Here is a 20,139-nt window from a genome sequence, read left to right as displayed (position 1 = left end):
CACACCCCGTGACTGAGAGCTGTCTCTGGGCCAGGTCAGACTGCACTGCACATAGCCATCGTGAACCAGAACGTGAACTTGGTGCGAGCCCTGCTTGCCCACGGCGCCAGCGTCTCTGCAAGAGCTACAGGCACAGCTTTCCGCCGCAGCCCCCGCAACCTCATCTACTTCGGTGGGAGCAGGGCCAGGGCTGGGAGGAAGGGGGCGCGGGGAGGCGGGCAAGAGCAAAGGCAGGGGGGCTGAGGCGGGCTCTGGCCCTGGGAAAGCTGGAAGGGGTCAGGCCTTACAGGGCTTAAGGCCAGAGCCGGTTCTCCCCACGGTGCTTGCTCCATCCCTGCCTCCGGTTCTGCTGACAAGTGTCACCAAGCCCAGAGCTGAGACGTGGGGGGCAAGGAGGCGGTCGCTCAGGGACACTGCCCGTCCCATCGGGCACTCACGCCACGGCGCCCTCTGTGTCCACAGGGGAGCACCCTTTGTCTTTTGCTGCCTGCGTGGGCAGTGAGGAGATCGTGAGGCTGCTCATTGAGCACGGAGCTGACATCCGGGCCCAGGACTCCCTGGGTAAGAGCTGGGGTCGGGAGGGGAGCCGGGATGCCGGGGGCCGTGAGGGCAGGGCCCCGGGTGGGCAGGGCAGCGGCGGGGCCTTGGGTGCAATGGCCACGCGACACCGCGTCCCGCCCGCAGGAAACACCGTGCTGCACATCCTCATCCTCCAGCCCAACAAGACCTTTGCCTGCCAGATGTACAACCTGCTGCTCTCCTACGACGGGCGCGGGGACCACCTGCAGTCCCTGGACCTCGTGCCCAATCACCAGGGTCTCACCCCCTTCAAGCTGGCCGGAGTGGAGGGCAACACTGTGGTGAGGGACGCTGCCCTGGCCCTACGGCGTCCTCCTAAAGACCCTTCTTCCCGAGCGCCCCACAGGGCGGCGTCCCTTACCGCGCACTCCACCGCTAACCGCGCAGCCTCCCTGCCCGGGGGCTTGGAGAACGGCGCTCCTGGAGCTCTGCTCTGGTGCCCCGAAGTGCTGTTCCCTTGGCCTGTCCTCTTCTCTCCGATCTTTAGAGGGTCTGTGGGAAAGAAGGAGAAGCAGAAACAGAAGGAGGTTCACGCACCAGAGGCGTGGGGATCGCTGACTGCCCGTTAGTGCCGAGGAGCGGGCAGCGGCCCTCTTGGGTGGCGTGGTTCCCGCGGCCGCTTCTCCCACTGACCCTCCGACTCCCCGCTGTGTCCTCCCAGATGTTCCAGCACCTGATGCAGAAGCGGAAGCACATCCAGTGGACGTACGGACCGCTGACGTCCACTCTCTACGACCTCACGGAGATTGACTCCTCAGGGGACGAGCAGTCTCTGCTGGAACTTATCATCACCACCAAGAAGCGGGAGGTATGGGTGGTTGGGTGGGAAAGCAGCCGGGGAGGGAAGTCCGGGTCTCCGAGCTGCTTGCTCTCTTTCCTTTCTGCCGAAGGCTCGCCAGATCCTCGACCAGACACCAGTGAAAGAGCTGGTGAGCCTCAAGTGGAAGAGATACGGGCGGCCATACTTCTGCGTGCTGGGCGCCATCTACCTTCTGTACATCATCTGCTTCACGATGTGCTGTGTCTACCGCCCGCTAAAGCTCAGGACCAGTAACCACACCAGTCCCCGGGACAACACCCTCCTACAGCAGAAGCTGTTTCAGGTGACGTCCGAGGAGCAGCAGAGCTTCAGGGCAGGAGTCAGCCCTCTGCCCTTTCTCACACCTGCGTCACGTTCCTGTTTGACAACCCCCATTTCTCCCCGTGCCCAGCTCCCAAATACTTAGGCACAGACGCAACATACAGGTGGAAACACACCTGCGCTCAAAGAGCAGAGTCTGAGGTAGCCAAACCTAACAGGTTATAAAGAATCTGACAGGGCCAGTGACTCTACACACTGGACGCTGACTTGTGCCCAGAGGCAGGCAGGGCAGATGTATGGAAGCCCTGAGTGTTCTGACCGTTTCCCTCTCAGGAGGCCTACGTGACCCCCAAGGATGACATCCGCCTGGTGGGGGAGCTGGTGACCGTCATCGGAGCTGTGATCATTCTGCTTGCAGAGGTGAGGCATGGGCAGGATTAGGGTGAGGCTCTTGCCCCAGGGATCCAGCCTGAGCCCCAGGCTGCAAGTGCCTTAGTGTCTTCTTGGCCCCTCTCCAGATTCCAGACATCTTCAGGGTGGGGGTCACTCGCTTCTTTGGACAGACCATCCTTGGGGGGCCGTTTCACGTCCTCATGTGAGTCTCCTTTCTCTCCCCTGATCCCTTCCCTCACTCCCTGGATTCCTGACCCCTGGACAGTCCCTGGAGAAAATTAACTCCAGAGAGCCTTCTCCAGTGATGTGCGTGGCCCTGTGTATTGAACTTGCGAAGGCCAAATCTGAGTGTGTGGGTGTTGCGTCCCTCAGTCGCTCCTGCTCTTACGTCCCCAGGACGTCCCCAGTCTCCTCTCACACCCCGTCTGCTCCCCACCCTCAGCATCACCTACGCCTGCATGGTGCTGGTGACCATGGTGATGCGGCTCACGAACGCCAACGGGGAGGTGGTGCCCATGTCCTTCGCGCTGGTGCTGGGCTGGTGCAATGTCATGTACTTTGCCCGAGGATTCCAGATGTTGGGCCCTTTCACCATCATGATCCAGAAGGTCTGTGCCTCCCCCCAATCTTTCTAGAGAGAGGTCCTAGAGCAGGGGCTGCTGCAAACATTTTCGTAAAGGGCCAGATGACAGATTCGCAGGCTTTGCGAGCCATATATGGTCTCTACTGCATGTTCTTTTCCTCCTTTTTGTTTTCTCAATGCTTTAAAAATGTAAAAACCATTCTTATTCAAGGGCCGTACCCAAACAGGCCAAGTAGGTCTGACGTGCAGCCAGAGTGTCTAATCCTGGAGGGTGGAGCTGCTGGGCTTCACGGGGCTAGACGTGCGAGAAGCTGCAAGGGGCAACTGCTCAGGGGACCCGTGTGGAGGTATTTTCCTTCTCCTCCTCCCTTTAGATGATTTTTGGTGACCTGATGCGGTTCTGCTGGCTGATGGCCGTGGTCATCCTGGGCTTTGCCTCAGGTAAATCATCTGTCTGGGATGGGGCCCTGGCGGGGAGAGGTTAGAGGAGCCCAGAGAGCCCAGAATGGCTGTGGATAAACCTGGGGGGAGGTGGGAGGGAAGGCCAAGATACAAGGCTGTAGTGTCTGAGGATGGAACGTCCCTCAGAGGGGAGACAAAGCCGGGAGTGTTATGGCGACGTGGGTCTTGGGATCAGGATAAGCCATCCTGAAAATAAGGGAATATCAGAACCCAAAGTACGGAGCCATGGAGGGCCTGATGGGGAGACTGGAGATGAGGGAAGCGGGACTGAACTGGGCAGCAAAGAGCTGGCTGCGGTCCAGTCCCGTGTATGGTTGCCATGGTAACTCTCCATCCCCTTGGGTGGAGCAGCCTTCTATATCATCTTCCAGACAGAGGACGCCGACGAGCTGGGCCACTTCTACAATTACCCCATGGCACTGTTCAGCACCTTCGAGCTGTTCCTCACCGTCATCGATGGGCCTGCCAACTACGACGTGGATCTGCCCTTCATGTACAGCATCACCTACGCTGCCTTCGCCATCATCGCCACACTGCTCATGCTCAACCTCCTCATCGCCATGATGGGTGATACTCACTGGCGGGTGGCCCACGAGAGAGATGAGCTCTGGAGGGCGCAGGTGAGCCCCCTGGCGGCCGGGATGGTTGCTGCAGGTCGTTCCCTCCCAGCCCGGGACAGGGCTGAGCTCCCCCGGAAGCAGGATATTTTGACCCGACATGTGTCTACATGGTCAGTGCGCAGTACACAGAATGATGCGGAGTGTCCAAAAGTGCGGGGCTGGCACTAAAACGGAGCAGTTTTAGAAAAGAATTCCTCATAGTTTTCTCAAAAACCAAAACCTCAGGCTTTTCTAGAAGAGTCCACGAGAAATCAACCAACAAGAAATAAAGCTAATGGGGACTAAAAGGACATTTAGTAAATTAGTCTGTAAAATCGGACCCAGAAAAATTGGATGGGTTTTAAAAAAATGCTACAAAAATTTCCCAGAGTAGCAGAAATAATCTTCAGTCAGATCATCGTGATGGAGACAGAAGACTGTTCAATGAATCAAATCATTTGAAAATATACTTTAGAAAATAATTTCTCTCAACAGAATTAAAAATGAAAATCACCTAAATTGAATGGCACCTAGCTGTGCTGTGTAGAAAACAGAGTTAAAAGGCCCTAAATTGGCTAAATGGGGTTTCCTCAGGAAAATATGTTTTCCATGCAAGTGTATTGATATTAGATTTCTCAGTAGGATGTTAGCATTTTTAAATGGCCTTTATGTCGGTAGGGTCAAAATATCCTGTGGCCCTGAGGATCCCTTTCTGTTTGCTTTGCCCTCCTTCCTGTCTCCTTGGAGCGAGTCCTCTCAACCTCCTGCAGGATCAGTATGGATGTCAGGCTGCGGGGCAGAGAATTGCGGGGCTCATGTCCCATTGACTCTCTCCCACAGAAGAGGGTCAGCCAAGCTGACACCACCACCCTCCCCCCAGCTTGGGGGTGTCGTTTGTCCCTTCTTGGAGACCATGAGCTCCTGCCTTTCCTAGCGATTGCTAAACGGTCCTTCCTCTGCCCAGCACCCTTTCCTGTCCCCACCCCTCTCTCTCTCAGTCTGTACCCAACCTCTGACGGCCCCACCTGTCCCCACACACAGGTGGTGGCCACCACGGTGATGCTGGAGCGGAAGCTGCCTCGCTGCCTGTGGCCTCGCTCGGGGATCTGCGGGCGCGAGTATGGGCTGGGGGACCGCTGGTTTCTGCGGTGAGTGACCGGTGCAGGGCCCGGCGCCCCTCTGCTCAGACGACCTCCCGCTCCCAGGGGCCCTGTGCAGGCTGCCAGCTCCCTGGGCCCCTTGCCCACTGGCCTGGGGTCCCTACACCGGATCCCTGCTGCTAAGGGAGGGGCCCCATGAGGTGCTTGGGGCTGCAGCTGAGGGGCTGGAGCCCCTGTGCCTGCACCAGCCACACCCGAGGAAAAAGGCCAGTCATGGCGGGAGGGGGTGAGCGCAGGACATAGGCAGGGCCCGGTACCAGCCCTTCCATGCCCGGCCGCCTCTCATGGCCTCCCGCTCCACAGGGTGGAGGACAGACAGGATCTCAACCGGCAGCGAGCGCGGCGCTATGTGCAGGCCTTCCACAGCCAGGGCTCCAACGACTTGGACAAAGCCTCAGAAAAACTGCAGCTGGGCCACCCCTTCAGCCCCCACCTGCCCCTCTCTACCCCCTCGGTGTCTCGCAGTACCTCCCACAGCAGCACCAACTGGGAGAGGCTGCGGCAAGGCACCCTGAGGAGGGAACTGAGGGGGCTGACCAACAGGGCTCTAGAAGATGGGGAAGGCTGGGAGTATCAGATCTGAGCACGCGCTGCCCCGGCGGCTGCTCTCCTTTTCCTGGGGGTATCGGAAGACCCCACCAAGACACCTAGAGGTCTGATCTCCCAGGTCCAGGGGGGGCAGCAGAATGCACTCTGAGGAACGCAGGCTGGGAGTAACGGCCCCAGGTTCCACTACTCGCTCAGCTCTGGGGCGAACGGAAACCAAGGAGGGAGGTGGCCCTCGCCTCACCCCGCGCACAGGGCTGGTGCCAGTAGGGGGACCAGGCTGCGTGGCTCTTCGGCCTTACGGAAGTACTCTGCACTGTGAGAGCAAAGCACTTTAAGGACGGGCTTGCCGTCTCTACCCCAGTGTTCCGGTGGGAAGGGGAGAGCCCTTCCCAGGGTGCTCCGGGCAGTTGGCGGGGAGGCTTGTGGAAAGCGTGAGTGAGGGGGACAGGTACCGCTTTGGGGGTGGGGTGAAGCTGGTTCAGTCTTGCCACCTTCTACCTTCCAATAAAGTCCTTCCTGCTCTGCGCCCTTGTGCCTTCAGCTGGTGGTGTCGCCTGCTGCCAATGGCCCTGAGCTCCTCCTCCAAGGCCTTCCCAGCCCTTCCTTGCAGACTGAGGTCTCACCACACCTCCAACTTGCAAAGTTTCTTCTTTCCCTTTAATGCGGGGGGAGGGCGGAGGAGGGCGGAGGACTAGGGAGTGAAGTGTCCAGAGGGTTGGGTGTAGTGTGATGAGTGCCTCTCGCCGAGGCCAAGACGGAGACGGGCTCTAGTGTTGCACGGTCACTCCTTGGACCTGTGTCCGGGGCTGGGACACAGGCATCGTCCACTCACAGCTGCCCACCCAGGCCTCAGACCTCCAGTGAGCCCAGCTCCCTCAGGTGCCGCTGCAGGAGCTGGATATGGTGCGACAGCTTCTTCTGGTGGCCAGCCAGTGTGATGCCCAGGGCGGGCAGGTCTCTGGTGGTGGGGAAGGAGTGCGTCAAGTCTGCGCCAGCTTCTCTAAGATCCCCGGCAGGACCCCGAGCCTGGAGCCCAGCGGAACCCCCACCCGCCTCTCCCCGCTTACTCCAGGCTGAGCTGAACCACATCACTGAAGGTGCAGAGACCAAACTTGGAGAAGTTGTCTTGGTAGCACTCCAGTCCGATGGCCGAAAGCCAGGCCTGGGGTGAGTCCAGAGAAGGAAAGTCCAGAGCCACAGGGTTCAGAAGGGCCTGGGAGGGTCTAAGTGCGGGAAGGGGGGGGGGGGGAGTGTCAACATTTCCCCTTCCTCTTAGCCCCCTCTCCTCAGTTTGCTTTCCGGTTTGCATCTACCCTCCCTGCTTGTCCCGGGCTCCAGCCCCAATCTCCAGACCTGTCCCCGGGGCCCCCGTCAGCCTGCAGAGTGTCTGGCTTTCGGATCATCTTGTCAAACGCAGCCACCAGCTGGTCAAAATGAGGCCGCTGGGTATGGTCCTTCTGCCAAGTGTCTAGCATAAGCAGATGTAGTCCAGGAGGACAGCCTGGAGGTGGGGGAAGCCGGAACTCCTGCTCTATTGCATTTAGTACCTGGGGGTTAGTAGAAGAACATGGTGATGGGAAGCTATTGCTGGCGGAAAGGTGTATTCTGTCTGTCAGGTCAGCGGGTGGGCTGGGATCAGGTGGAGCATGCAGTCGGAGTGGGGAAGGAACTTAAAAATATGGAAGCCAAGACCACTTAAAATCTCAGTGGATTAGAGAAGAGAAGCTAAGAATGTAGGAGCTTGTGAGGCTGGTGGGTTGGAAGCATGGGGGTGGGGTATCAGCAATGTCTAGGTCAAGAGCTCACCTCCTGGTCACTCATGTCCCAGTAGGGCCGCTCTCCATAACTCATCACTTCCCACATCACTATCCCAAAGCTCCACACGTCACTGGAGGTGGTGTGTTTTCCGTGGGCAATGACCTCTGGGGCTGCCCAGCGAAGCATGCAACTTGGGCCCTGAGGCATGGGGTTAGAAGGAACGATAGCAGTAATTACAGCAGTGGTCACGTTTATTGAGCAACTCCTATGTGCTCCGATGTCCGCCCAGGGTGCGCTCCCGGAGGGAGCCCACGCGGGCTCCATTCCCTCAGACACCACGACACACCCCCCCGGTGGTTCGCTCCCCGGAGCCCGGCTCATCCGCCAGCACGCTCTGGAAAAGGCTGAGCCCCCGAGATGTGCTCTCACCTGAGGACTGTGGCCAAGACGAGCCACTTTGCACACCAGGTGGCTATTCACCAGCACGCTGTGGGCGGAGAGCGCGCGGTGCACGAAGGCGAAGCTGGACAGGTACTGCATGGCAGCCGCTACCCCCCGCTGCATGGCCACCAGCTGCAGGCTGCTGAACTGGCCCTCCCGCTGCTGCTGGGGGGCGGGGGGCAGAGGTCAGCCCCCAGCAGCCGGGCGGGGAACCTGTGCACACTGCGCCGTGGCCATGAGCAGGAGAGGGAGAGCGGCTTAGGCAGTCAGAGAATGGCCTGGGAAGGAAGGCTGAAGACCAGCGGAGGTGGGGCAGCACAGATGCAGGGCTCTGTCTCCTGTCTCTGGGACAGTTGAGAACTGCAGACGCCCCTGGACCCAAGGCCCCCCCGTCCGCCCCCAGGCCAGCACTGACCCTGAGGAAGCTGTCCAGGGGGCCCAGCTCCATGAGCTCCGTCAGCACCATGAGGGGCCGGCTCTTGGTGACCACGCCCTCCAGCCGCAGGATGTTGGGGTGCTGGAACTGGCCCAGCACTGCAGCCTGGCCCAGAAAGGTCATCTGTAGGCTCTCAGCACCTCCAGCCCACAGGGCCTGGATGGCCACGGCCTGCTCCCGCCGTCCCCGGGGCTGCAGGCGGCCCCTGCGTACTTCTCCAAAGGAGCCTGGGAGAACAGGTGTAGGAGGGAGGGTATTGAGGAGGGACCTTGGGCTCGCGGTGTCATGCCCTGCGTAGAGAGGGGCCCCTGCCGGGGAAGGCTCACGGGGGCTCCAGTCCCTCCGGTCCCCTTCCTCTGACCCTGCACACCTGCCCCAATGACCTCCTCGATCTTGATATATGCAGGATCCACCTCCCTGGTAAATTCTCGGATGGCCTGGCAGGGGTCCTCATATGTGGAAGGGTCGATGTAATACTTCACCCCAAGCCCTGTAGGCAAATAGGGTGCATGATGAGGGTGTGGTACGGGACCAGGCCGCCCCCACACCCCAAGCATGCCCTCTTACTCACACCGGCAGGGCCGAGGGGTTCCCCTGGACCTCGGGGAAACTAGGCTTCCTGCTGTGCTCAGCCCCCAGCCCCCCAGCCCCCCCACCCCCACACCTGGACTGCTGGACTGCTGCAGCTGCTCTGTGTAGCCTGTCCCACGCCGCTTCCTGGGGACAAACCAGAGTCCTGCAATGACACTCTCATCCCCCCCCCCTTCGGCCCCCATGCAGGCCACTCTCCAGCCACGGATCTGTGGAGTGAGGGCTGCTGGGTGCCTCCTGCCTGCCTCGCATGGGCCCAGGGGAAGGGGCCCGGTGGTGGGAGGTGGGCCCTGGACGTGGTTTCGGCAGTGGGCTTTGGGGCTGCCAGGACGTGGGGTGGTGAGGCGGGGTGAGTGGGGTGGGGACACGGCTGGGAGGGGCCCCACCTCTTGAAGACAACAGCCAGCACGGTAATGGCCGCCAGCAGGAGGAAGGCCAAGGCCCCCAGGATGGACCCGATCACCAAGGAGAGTCTCTCTGGGAGCTGGGTGGACAGCTCACCTGAGGAGGCAGCCAGCCAGGATCACACGTGGGCAAGGCCTCACAAGCGCGTGCACCTCCACCCCCCCCCATGCGCCCACTCACGCCCACCCACAGACCCAAAGGCCAGCTGGTCAGCCAGGAGACTCTCCTCACAGCCTCCTGTCCCACACGGCCTCTAGTTGGAGGGTGCTGGACCAGGGTTCAAGGCCTGGGGGGTGGGCCCTGGGCCTCTCCTCCCTACCCCCCGGTGCTTCCCCTCCTCATCCAGGCGTCCTCTCACCTTGAGGCAGCGTCTGGAAATAGACCTTGCCGCCATAGGGGCCGTGGCCTGCGGCAGTCCGCGCCCGCACTTGGAAGCCATAGATGTGGCCAGGGCTCAGCTGTGTCACGGTGGCCGTGTTAGTCTCGCTGGTCAGGGTGAAGGAGTGGGATTCATCTTCTGCCTGGGGGTGACAGCCATTCACTCCCTGCTGCCCAGCCCCAGCTCCTGAGCCTTGCCCCATCACCCTCAGGCTTCCTGGCCCACCTCCCCCATCTCTAGCCCCACTGTGGGGCACCGCGCGCTCCCAGCAGCCCTGCTGGACACCCCCCACCTCCCCACCTGGTCGTAGTAGCGGAGCTGATAGTCCAGGATGTTCCCGTTGGCCTGGTCCGGCTGTGGCCAGGACACCGTGATGCTGTTGGAGGCCCGGCTCACCTGGTGCAGCGCAGGGACTGCAGAGGGAACTGGGGGCGGGGGGCGGTCAGTGGGGGGGGCTTCCAGGGTCCTGGCAGCAGGAGTGGGGGAGGGGCTTCTAAGGAGGCAAGGTAAGGCATCAGGCAGAGCGGAAGGCTCACCTGCGTGGCTGGTGCTGACGTTGATGGCGGCAGCCTGGGGAGGGTCGGGGCTGAGCTCTGACACCCCATTCACAGCCTGCACCTCCAAGATGTAGGGCACATGTGCCCGGAGCCCCCCAACTAACACTCGGCTCTCGGTCAGGCCCCTCTGGCGGGGGTCGAAGTGCACCTCATCCCTGCAGCGGCGACAAGCGCCCCCGGTGCCCGTGCCTGGCTCCTGGTGGCCTCCACATTCCTTGCACACGACATTGAAGAGCAGGTCCCCTCGTCCCCCCAGCTCCTGAGGCAGGCGCCAGTGCAGCATGAGTGCTGAGCCTTGCACCTCGAACCAAAGCTCCCGGGGAGCCGACGGAGGGCCTGGAGAAGCCGGTGGGGGCAGCGAGAAGGGCCAGGAAAGGACGGAGCGGTGGGAGTCGAGGTGAAGGAGGAGGGGTGGGGATGATGGAGGAAGGAAGGAGGCAGGGGAGGGGGGTGGCCCAGAGGGGAGGAGACGGAGAACATGGGGTGGGGACCAGAAAGCAGCGGAGGCACGTGGGAGGAGAGGCAGGAGGTGGGCCGGTGTGGATGGGGTCAGGGCGAGAAGCAGGAGAGTGGAGGGAGAAAATGAACAGGAGGAAAGTCACTGCAAATGTGAACCAGCCCCACTGTGTTGCCCTCAGCCTCCCCTTCTCTGCCTGCCCCCCAGTCCCATTTGCACCCCTGGGGCTGGTGGGGGACTCACCGGTGCAGGGGGCCTCTGGGGGGTCTGAACTGGCCCTGTAGAAGCCCTCACGGCAGGGGCAAACAGGGGCTGCAGGATCGGGGGCATAGCTGCGGGCAGGGCACGGTGAGCAGGGCGCGTTCCCAGCCAAGGCCTTGTAGGACCCCTCAGGGCAGCCTAGGGGGACAGAATGGGGCAGAGACATTAGACTCGCTCCATCCACCGCCTCCTGCGCCCCACCACGCCAGCACACAGACATGCCCCCAGCCTTCTGTTCCCCGGGGCTCTTTCTCCTATCGTCCTGAGACCTACCCCCTCTCTTCCCTTCTTCCCTCTTTCCTTCCCTCAGGCAGAGATTACTGGGGTAGAACTGCATTTCTGCTGATGGAAAAAGTGAGGTGCAGTGGGGGCTATGGGCAAGCCAAGCACCAGATAGAGGCGTCTGGCTTGATTGTATGACTTCCCTGTGCAGATGCCTTTTGCAGCCTCCACCCTGCAGCAGAAGGATTCCCCTTAGCTGGTCTCCACTGCCTGCTCCTACCCGCATCCTGGTCACCTGGCACAGTGATGATCCTTTCCTAACTAGACGGCAAATAGGGACAGAGGACACATCCCAAAATAACCCAGGAGTTTAACTCCTTTTGATCTCTCACTTCTCAGGCCTGCAGCCCTAGGATGCTCAGCAATGGCTGTGGAAGTCTCCAGAAGGTTCTAGAAATTTGAGATGAGCATATGACACCAAATTTGTGTGCTTTAGAAAATAGATCTGGAGAAAACGAGAGTCCTTTCCTAAGATAGCTTATTCGGGACCTTTTGGAGACAAAAGGAAGTTTGGGGTGTTCAGGAGAGGTGTCCCAAGGTTGGGGGCCAGATGGGGAGATCTTGGGCAAGTGCACAGGAGCAGAACCTCACCTTGGCAGGCCTTGTCTCCACGGGCTGGTTGGTGCCCCGGCTGACAGCGGCAGCCCCCAACCGCTACCATCCACCTGCCCTCCCCATTGCAGTGCAGCCTGGGGGGGCTACCCCCTGCCTGGCCCCCACTTCCATCCTCCTCTGGCTCTGCGTGAGCCACACAGGTGCCCACGGCTGCCACCAGGGAGGCGCCCCCGGCCCCACTGGCCTGCGTGTCAGGGAAGGAGGCGAAGGCGCGGAGGACGGACGGGCAGGTGTAGGAGAAGAGCTTGACCGCCACGAGGGCCAGGCAGGCCCCCGTGTCCTGGAAGGCCACGTAGAAGCCGCGCTGGGTGAGGGGGCCGAAGCTCCTCTCTTTGACGTTGAGCTGCAGCCCGGCGCGCTGCTGCCCGGCCCCGCGCAGGCCCACCGCCCACGCCGAGGAGGCGGGGAAGCTCTCGTCCGCGGCAATGGTGTCCACCTTGGTCCAGCGTTTGAGGTGCCAGGCGGAAATGCTGTCGGGGCCATCGGGCTCCTCGGCCTGGCGGTAGTAAAGGGTGAAGGTCTCCCGGCAGGTGCCCCCGGCCACGCCCAGGCTGGCGCACGCCCGCACGGAGAAGTGCAGTCGGATGTGTGCCCTCTGCGCGCCTCGTCGCTCCACAAAGTGTGTCTGCAGCCAGTTGTCCTGCCAGGTGCCTGGCGGGGCCCCTGCCACGTGGCATGCCTCGAAGGTCCGAGTCAGGCGTCGCTGGTCGTCCAGAACGCTCACTTCATCCCACTGCAGGGAGGGCGGGGAGACCCTGTTAAGCTGGCAAAGCCGGGTAAGTAGACCCCAAAGTCCTGCTTGTCTGGGGGAAGGGGTCTTAACTCCATTCGGCTCTACCCGGGGCTTCCTTCCCAAATCCCACACAAGGAGCCGGAGTGGGGAGGCGCAGCAGGTGGGGAATAAAAGAGTGACACTCACCCCACCTGGCGGGTAGGTGAGCCAGCCAATTTCAGACGTCTCTCCAGTGGTGTCCAGCAGTACCTCTGGCGGGAGATAAGAAGGGACACTCAGCAGCCAAGCCCCCAGCAAGGACTGCTAACCCTCGCCCCACCCCAGGAGGAAAACAGGAATTTTCCCTCCCTGGTCCTTTTAATTCACCAGCAGGGGCACAGCTCTGTGTCAGGAGCCTTTCCCTGGAACCCTCCCCATTCCTTTCCCCTTCTTGATGTCTTCCCTCTTTTCTGCCTTTTCTGAGTCCTTCCCATTCCCCACCCGTGCTGGCAGCTAGGGATTCTCCAGTCCCCCCTCCCTCTTACCTTCCAGTGCCAGAACTGAGGACCCCAGCACCAGGACCCAGAGACTGCACACCATGCCCGCCACTCCGCTCCCTGACCGGGCAGCCCCCTCAGCAGCCATGGGGCGTCTTCGGGGCTCCCACCATTGCCCTGGCCACCACCCTGCTCCCAGGCAGGGCTGCTGCTTTGTAAGACTGGGTGTGCAGCCAAGCTTGCTTCCTAGGGAGACACACAGGACCAGAAGAACAAGGTGGCAGGTAACTACACTGCTACACAGACAGCTCGCAAACCACCAACCACACGGTAAGGGCCTGTCGGGAGCAGACCCTCTCCTGACCTGTGCCAAGTCCACCATCTTAGAGGGCCACGTGCTAGTCACTCCCTCCCTCCCTGCAGGTGCCGCATCTCTGAGCACTTCTTACAGCCCCTCCCTCTTAGAGCCTCGGCGAGTTCTGGGCCAATCTTACCCTTTTCTTCTGGAAGGAGCTATTTCAGTTCTTTCTCTTCACTTACTCTCCCTCCTCCTCCTAGAGCCACCCTGTATTGGAAGTCAGAAGAGTCTTCTCATTAAAACAAGCAGAGTAGAAACTACTCCTTCCCTGGGGACACACGATCCCCCCTCCCCAACACCTCCTGACCCACATCAGACCTGGACACGCTGGACAGTACAGAGAGGCAGCGGAGTGAGAGGGACCACGGAAGAGAGCTGTGGAGTATGACGCAAGGGAAGATGGGAGAACAGGAGCGAGAAGAACATAGGGGCAAAGATTCCATCTGATAAGTGAGCCAGCACAGAGAAAGGGTAGAGCTATGTGGGTCTGGCATGCCTGCATTTTGTCAGCAATGGTCCTCTCTCCACAAGGGGCACATTTCCTCTATGGCTTACAGAAAAATAAATGGATGGATGTGAAAAAATGCTTCTAGTCTGCTCACAATGAAAGGACAGAATGTGGAAACAACAGTGCCATCTTGTCCTATGAGATTAATAATGCACTGGGTTGAAGAAGGTATGAGAGCTGGGCTCTCTATATTCACGGGGCTTATGATTTTCAAACTGGTGTATCTTCTTAGAGGGACAGTCGGTGATGTCTGTCTAGCAGCTTCACTTCTAAGAGTTTGTCCTTCAGGTACTGCATCCTTAGGTCTGATGGCAGAGATGTTCAAACAAGGATATTTGCTGCAGAATTGTTTGTAAGGGAAAAGACTGGAAAGCAACTGTCCGTCAACGGGAAGATATTTAATAAATTATGGCACAACCTTAAAAAAGAGTGAGGGCTACTGCTTATGCACTGATTATGAAAAGGATTTCCCAAGTGAAAGTAGTCCGTGCAGAAGAGTGTCAAGTATGGTCCCCGCTGGTTAATTTAAGAAGGCCATCCATACACAAGCACCCCCTCTGGCTCACAGGCATATGACTGTGGGGGCACGGCTGCCTCCAGGGCCACAGTGAAGACAAACGGGCTCAGACCTTCCTTTGTTCATCAGTCTAGAGATTAGTGGTGGCCCATCTCTCCCCCTGTGACTGAGTCTCAAAAGTCTGTGAGTTGCATGGACCAGAGCAGTCCATTCCATTTATTTCTGTTGAGAAGAAAATAAGAGACAGGTTGTTCAAAGACATGAACCTGAGAGAGAGAGAGAGGAAAGACAGCAGTTGGGACCTGGAATCTGTTTCTACCATGAGAGCTGTCGCCACGTGACCCGCAGCACTCCTGAAAACTGCACGTTTCTCGATGAAGCTGAAACCAAACTATGACACTATTTGACTTCGATCAATCAGAAAATCATAACTAGGTTCCTGCTAATCTAACTTTTCCTGGTAACACAGGCTCTATTGCGAGATGAACCTGTATGCGGTTATCACGAAAAGGCGCTGATGTTACAGCTGGTGGGCTGATGTATAATGGGCATCAGGCCGCTGTCCACTGAAACGCACCTTTCATGCCACCAGAACCCTACTTGCGAGACAGAGTTTAACTGATAGTGTATGGAGGCAAGCAAGAAGCATTTCCAAATCACCAGGTTGTCCACCTTAAACTTGCACAATGTTATACGTCAACTGTATCTCCATAAGGCCAGAAAAAGGGAAGCATTTCTACATGGCAAACGATTCCTAAGTAACAGAGGTTCTTTGCCAATACTGTCCCGAATGCTGCTAGAATCATTCACAGATGAAATGTTTCAAAGAAGAACAGGGAGATCGTGAAGTAACAAAGCATGGCCCCATCACCAATGGCTGTTGAATAAATATCCTGAAGTCATAGGTGTTGTATGCATCCCCCAAACGCTCAGTGGCTTACGTTGGAGACATGCTTGACACGCCAAGAGCCATAGGGTCTTTAGGAATGCTGTTATCAAGAACTGAAAATGCCAGAAAAATGTCTTCAAACAATGAAAGCTATTCTATCATTTGCCCAGCAGATATGCTCTAAAATAGCCTCTTTCAGTCAGAAGATGGATGGATTCTGGAATCTGTACAAAAAGGAGACGGTAAGCACTGCATCTTCCTAAACTTATAACTAGACAGATAATCATGGAGAAGGAATAATAAACACTTTGGATGCATCTCAATGAATTTTTTTTTTTTTCTTGAGAGACAGCAAACCAAGAGGGAAGATATGTACTGCAGATCCTATCCCCTGTGCTCTATGGAACATTCTAGAAGATGAGGAATGGCAGAGAATTTGCTTTGATGACCCACAATACAAGCAACACAGCAGCTTGTGGCTGCGGCAGGGTGTGTATGCATAGCGTCAGCATGCATCTTAATGACAACATGAAGCTGGCCTCTCTCCAGAGGATCCAGAAAAGAGCAAAAGCAGTTAGGAAACATGTTAAAGCCACTCAGCTTCTGTCCTCAAGAGGCATCAGAAAGAAAAGAATTAAGTGGAGACATTGCGTGTAGATTGCCACTTTCATAATTGTTAAATTTTTTTTTACCAAGAAACAAGATATTCAGTTAAAAAAACGGTTGAGGCTCTTCAACTGCCCAGAAGTGTTCCTTGCTGTTTGAAGGGACCTCTTTTAGATTTAGATCCAGAGACTGACGGTTATAAACAAATTCCTTCAGGGGAAAAAAACAAAACAAAACACCATGGTTGAGTGAGACTAGGCAGTGAGGTCAATTCTTGCCTGTCAAACAAATCAGATATTGAGCCTTTTATTTTTTTAATATATATAAAAAGAACTCGGGTGTACCTCTACAACAAGAATAAGAACAAGAAAAGACGAAACTTTAAGATATGGAAGAAATTGCTGCCAGCTAATTCCTACTCCTGCAGATTTTTTGGAAACAAGTTTCAAAGGCAGAAACGTAAGTGACAAGAACATGTAGCTCCATCCACATGCCTGGAATACTGAACAAGCAGGAGTTAGAACTTGATTTTCAAAGGTGCCTTCAATGGTTGAGGACTAGGACATCTGTCTAAGCTTAGTCTAGGAGCGCGTCCTGGAAGCAGCCAAGTGCGTCCCTCCTGCAACACAGAGGGGGACAGGCCTGCTTTGGATTCCTCTGTCTTCTCCAGCCTGCGAAAGGCATTGGTCAGTGTTCAGAAATCCTCTCACCCAGGAACAGCCGAAGACTTACTTCAATCAGGAAAACATTCAAACTTCAGATGTGTATATGGTTTTAAAAATATAACACACCAGAAGCAGCAGAAATGTGGATGGAAAATGGTAGCTCAGAAAATAAGACTGATTTGACAAAATTTCAGATGACAAAAATTGCATTCTATGACTTCACGTTTTTTTTCTCAGCTTCTTTTCTACATATATCACTTTACATCTTTTTTCTACAGTAGAGACACTGCATCCACAAGTCTGCTACATTTCTTTGCTTTATAAAAATATGACAGTCCGTAGGCATCAAAATTGTGTTTTGTTTCCAGAAACTGGCAAAGATTAAAGATGTGTAGACTCTTAGCTTATACATCATAGCTTCTGAGTTCTGTTATCTATAAGAATGAAAGATTTAAAAATAAATTAAATGAGTAAATCTGTAGGAATTTAAAAAATTAACTGTCCTCAAATTGAAATGTTAAATATGACAATTTTATGAACAGAGATGGTTTAAAATAGTTTATGCACCTCGATCCACAAAATGAGTTTTTAAAAAAATTAAGTAATACAAGCCAAATAAGCTTGGAGGAAGGAATGCCAGAAAAATGTACTGGCCATTAAAACTGGTTACTGTAGGAGGGAGAAATGAAGGATTGGCAGAGAGGGGATTATTAATTTTGTCTTACATATATTTGAATGGGTTTTCTTGTTACAACGAGCGTATCTTATTTTTACAATTAAAACAAAATCTCATAATTATCATCTAAACAAAAAAAAAGGGGGAAATATTTTTAAAACCTAGACTAGCATAGCGTATGTTTACATTTTACCCTCCCCTCCCTCCTCTCTCTAGGTTTCAAAACAATCTAGAAATTTTTATCTATAAGGAGAAAGTGGAGATAAAGAGGCAGTAGGAGTTGGGAATGAATGAGCAGAATAACTTTTATCCCTGGATTTTCTTTAAGCTTCTCTCTGAAGAAGTTCAAATGGCCCCACTGATGATACCATGCTTCTCTTACTCAGCGTCAAGCAAAGGACTTTGGCTCTAAAGGGTCGAGGGGCACCAGGGGGGCTGGGGACACATGACGAGGGCATCACTGCAAAGTGAGCCCGGGCAGGAACATTCAGAGAGGCGAAGCAGCCTGCAGGGCCCAGCGGGACGAGGGAGGTCCCAAGGGCAAAGGGGCTGATGGTTAACGTGTGGTGTGGCTGCTGAGCTGGCCCTCACACCTGTCAGCCACGGGGTCAGCGTGGGAGGGGTCAGCACCATGGGCCCTGTCCTCCGTCCTGTTCTGCAGCTGTTAAACGCCCAGGAAATTCCAATATAATCCTTGCTCAGCTTAATGCTGCTACCCTTTAATCTCCACCTTGGAGATGGTCTCTGTCTCTTGGAGCTCTGTCCGCCCGCCTCGAAAAGGCTCCCATCAGCCCTTACAGCGGCATCCAGAGCAGACAGTGAGGGGGTGGCCGTCCTCCGGTGCTTCTGGCCCCTGCTGCCCTGGTTCGAGAAGCCAATTTGTGGATCACCTAGCAGAGGAGAGTCCTGTGTCCCTTGAGGCCTCCAGCCGCCAGGAATGTCCCCCAGAGCACGCAGATGCAGACGAATGTGCCTCCCACTGCCAGGCTGTGGAGCTGGGGGAGGCTTTTAAGATGCAGGCAGTATCTGGGAGTGGCAGGCAGCCACTTCGCATGAGCGGCGCTCGCGGTGCACTGACCGGGGATATGCGTGGCTTTGGGAAAGGGCACGAGGGAGGGTGTTGGGACAGTCAGTACGTGTCCATGAGAGATGAGTAAGTGGAAGGTTGTAGAAGCCCCCAAGAGCCAGGACCAGTGCCCGTGGGAGCAAGTGTGAGAGTATGTAAGGGAATGTGCGTGAGGTGAGATGGGTATGGAGCAGCACGCGAGCTGGGAGGGGTGTGTGTGTGTGTGTGTGTGTGTGTGTGTGTGAGCATGCACGCCAGAGCAGACCCTGAGTGCTCCTCATACGGGTGACTGACGCCCATGAGCCCTTCTCCTCACCCCGGCTCTGTCCCTACTCTTCCCCTAGCCAGCCTGTCAACTGCTCTCTGCCCCAGGAGTTGCTGCTGCAGAAACATCTGGGCTGGGAGAGGGAGCTGAACAGGGAAGCAGAGAAAGGGAAACCCGAGGCTGCCCCAAACCCCAAACCCCGCCATCCCCCTTCCTGCTAGCGGGCAGTGCAGTGTGGACACAGGACTCAGGGCCCCCCCCAGCTCGGGCGATGGTGATGAGCTGGGAGAGCAGCGGGCCCCGAGGAGGAATGTTCCTGCCCTTCCCATGCTCAGACCACTGCTGCCTGGTGCTCCCAGGCACGCTGGGGACACAGGGCTCTCTGCCAGCCCCCTTTCTGCACCCCAAAGGAACCAATAGACTCCAAAGGAGTCCTCCTCTCTCGGCCACTAGGTCGCTACACAGAAGCCCCCCACCCTAATCTTCCTGCCAGGAAAAAAGGTCCATTGCCCCAAGAGAAGCAAGTGGCCCCTCTGAAAGGCACCAGGAACAAATGACAAGTCTCAGTCCTGCAACGCCCATTACCTGGACGTTTCCCTGCACCGCCAACATTGTCACAGCTCCTTCCCACCCAGCCAGCATCTCCCCTTCTAGAACCTGAGTCAAGTTCTCCTGGCGGGTGGAGGGCCTGGCCCTGGTTAACTTATTGGGAACAGGCCCAGCCGCTTCTCTCCATGGGCACTGCCAGGGACATTACAACATCGGCTACGCTGGGCCCCAGCCAGCTCCCCCAGGGATGGGAGGAGAGAGGATGCCAGACAGCCAAGATTGGTGGATGGGGGTGTAGGGCAGGTAGGGCCAAGCACCCAGATGTAAAGCGAGGGGGTGGAGCTGGGGCAGCAGCAGGCAGCCGACTTTGGTTGCAACTTGGGGGTTATGGCTGGGGGGCATAAACCAAGCCTTGTTTCCACTCTAAGGCTTATGGGTGGTAACGGGGGTGGGGGAGCTGGGGGCAGGTGTGGGATCACCCTCCTTGCTCCTCCCAGCTCCGCGGGGATTGGAGATGCCACTGGAGTCAGAAGGGTGGGCAATCCTTTTCAGAACGCTGGGAGTCCGGCCTTGGCAAGGACCCCTATATCAGGACCCCCCCCCCCACTGCAGGCCAGAGAAGAGCAGTGTCTCTGGAGACACAGTGGGGGATCGCAGCAGCAAGGGTAATGGGGGTGTCAATGATGGCCGGCCAGAGGTCGGGGAGCCGGGGTGGCCAGTTTCGCACCCCTCACGAACCCACCGTCGCCTTGGGGAAGGATACTCAGTACTACCCCAGGAGGCCCCCGGGGATCTGCAGAGGCCCAGTCTGGAGGGCCCCTCTACTTTCGCAAACCTTGATGCCTCTGTCCCCAGGCACACCGCCCCCACACCCCCCAACACCGCCTGGCACCCCGGGGCTCACCTTCCGCCGGCCGCAGGCTCCGCAGGTCTGCGCCCCCCGAGGCCCCGCGATGGAGCCGCGCCGCCCGCGTCTACGCTCCGGTGCGGGGACCCCGCTCCTCGCGGCCCGGGTCCGCTCGCCGCGGCGCGTCTCTGGGGTTCCGGGGCGGCCGGGGGGCGGTGGCTGGCGGCAGGGATTGCTCTGGAGGCGGGGCGCCCGGGGATCGTGCGGGGCCCGCGTCGCGCTCGCCGTCGCCGCGCTCGGTCGCGGGGCCCGCCGCCCGCTGCTCGGCTCTGGAGCGGCGGCAGGGGCGAGCTCAGCCCGGCCCGCCCCCTCCGCGTCCCTCCCCGCCCGGCCCGC

The 20,139-nt window shown here is 57.5% G+C and overlaps 2 protein-coding genes across 4 annotated transcripts in view; one reads left to right on the top strand and one right to left on the bottom strand.

The window, feature by feature from the left end:
- Positions 1 to 6,092, top strand: part of TRPV6 (transient receptor potential cation channel subfamily V member 6) — a 14,658-nt gene extending 8,566 nt beyond the window's left edge. Inside the window, exons 4-15 of one of the 2 annotated variants that reach the window (XM_021692955.2) lie at positions 35 to 172; positions 463 to 561; positions 685 to 860; positions 1,241 to 1,387; positions 1,470 to 1,682; positions 1,994 to 2,080; positions 2,179 to 2,255; positions 2,496 to 2,661; positions 3,011 to 3,077; positions 3,450 to 3,718; positions 4,739 to 4,845; positions 5,161 to 6,092. In XM_021692955.2, the coding sequence (XP_021548630.1) occupies positions 35 to 172; positions 463 to 561; positions 685 to 860; positions 1,241 to 1,387; positions 1,470 to 1,682; positions 1,994 to 2,080; positions 2,179 to 2,255; positions 2,496 to 2,661; positions 3,011 to 3,077; positions 3,450 to 3,718; positions 4,739 to 4,845; positions 5,161 to 5,440 (1,826 nt within the window). In that variant the 3' untranslated portion in view covers positions 5,441 to 6,092. The remainder of the gene's footprint in view (positions 1 to 34; positions 173 to 462; positions 562 to 684; positions 861 to 1,240; positions 1,388 to 1,469; positions 1,683 to 1,993; positions 2,081 to 2,178; positions 2,256 to 2,495; positions 2,662 to 3,010; positions 3,078 to 3,449; positions 3,719 to 4,738; positions 4,846 to 5,160) is intronic. The other variant, XM_044920140.1, reaches the window with a different exon arrangement.
- Positions 5,761 to 20,139, bottom strand: EPHB6 (EPH receptor B6). Of its 2 annotated transcripts, XM_044920139.1 has the most exons (20): positions 19,801 to 20,139; positions 16,408 to 16,774; positions 15,762 to 16,294; positions 13,292 to 13,362; positions 12,846 to 13,043; positions 12,508 to 12,572; positions 11,565 to 12,321; positions 10,674 to 10,829; positions 9,953 to 10,309; positions 9,717 to 9,841; positions 9,396 to 9,558; positions 9,019 to 9,133; positions 8,706 to 8,758; positions 8,412 to 8,531; positions 8,021 to 8,268; positions 7,594 to 7,770; positions 7,213 to 7,362; positions 6,760 to 6,953; positions 6,474 to 6,629; positions 5,761 to 6,364 (listed from the first exon to the last, which is right to left on the bottom strand). In XM_044920139.1, the coding sequence occupies exons 5-20, from the start codon at positions 12,943 to 12,945 to the stop codon at positions 6,256 to 6,258; spliced, it is 3,045 nt and encodes a 1,014-aa protein (XP_044776074.1). In that variant the 5' UTR covers positions 12,946 to 13,043; positions 13,292 to 13,362; positions 15,762 to 16,294; positions 16,408 to 16,774; positions 19,801 to 20,139; the 3' UTR covers positions 5,761 to 6,255. The 2 variants fall into 2 exon arrangements, with proteins under 2 accessions (XP_044776074.1, XP_021548623.1); XM_021692948.2 differs by having other exon boundaries at positions 5,762 to 6,364; positions 7,594 to 7,767; positions 15,762 to 16,774; positions 19,801 to 20,138.

The sequence above is a fragment of the Neomonachus schauinslandi genome, chromosome 12, assembly GCF_002201575.2.
Source record: "Neomonachus schauinslandi chromosome 12, ASM220157v2, whole genome shotgun sequence".
Taxonomy (NCBI): Eukaryota; Metazoa; Chordata; class Mammalia; order Carnivora; family Phocidae; genus Neomonachus; species Neomonachus schauinslandi.
The sequence above is the reverse complement of the archived record's forward strand: the minus strand, read 5'-3'. Positions and strand labels throughout refer to the sequence as shown.

Coding starts and splice junctions, on each gene's coding strand:
- EPHB6 (XM_044920139.1), bottom strand. CDS start 12,945: ATGGCTGCTGAGGGGGCTGCCCGGTCAGGGAGCGGAGTGGCGGGCATG. Junction 10,310..10,673: donor CCCAGAGGCCCCCTGCACCG/GTGAGTCCCCCA, acceptor CGGCTTCTCCAG/GCCCTCCGTCGGCTCCCCGG. Junction 6,954..7,212: donor GGGACATGAGTGACCAGGAG/GTGAGCTCTTGA, acceptor ACTAACCCCCAG/GTACTAAATGCAATAGAGCA.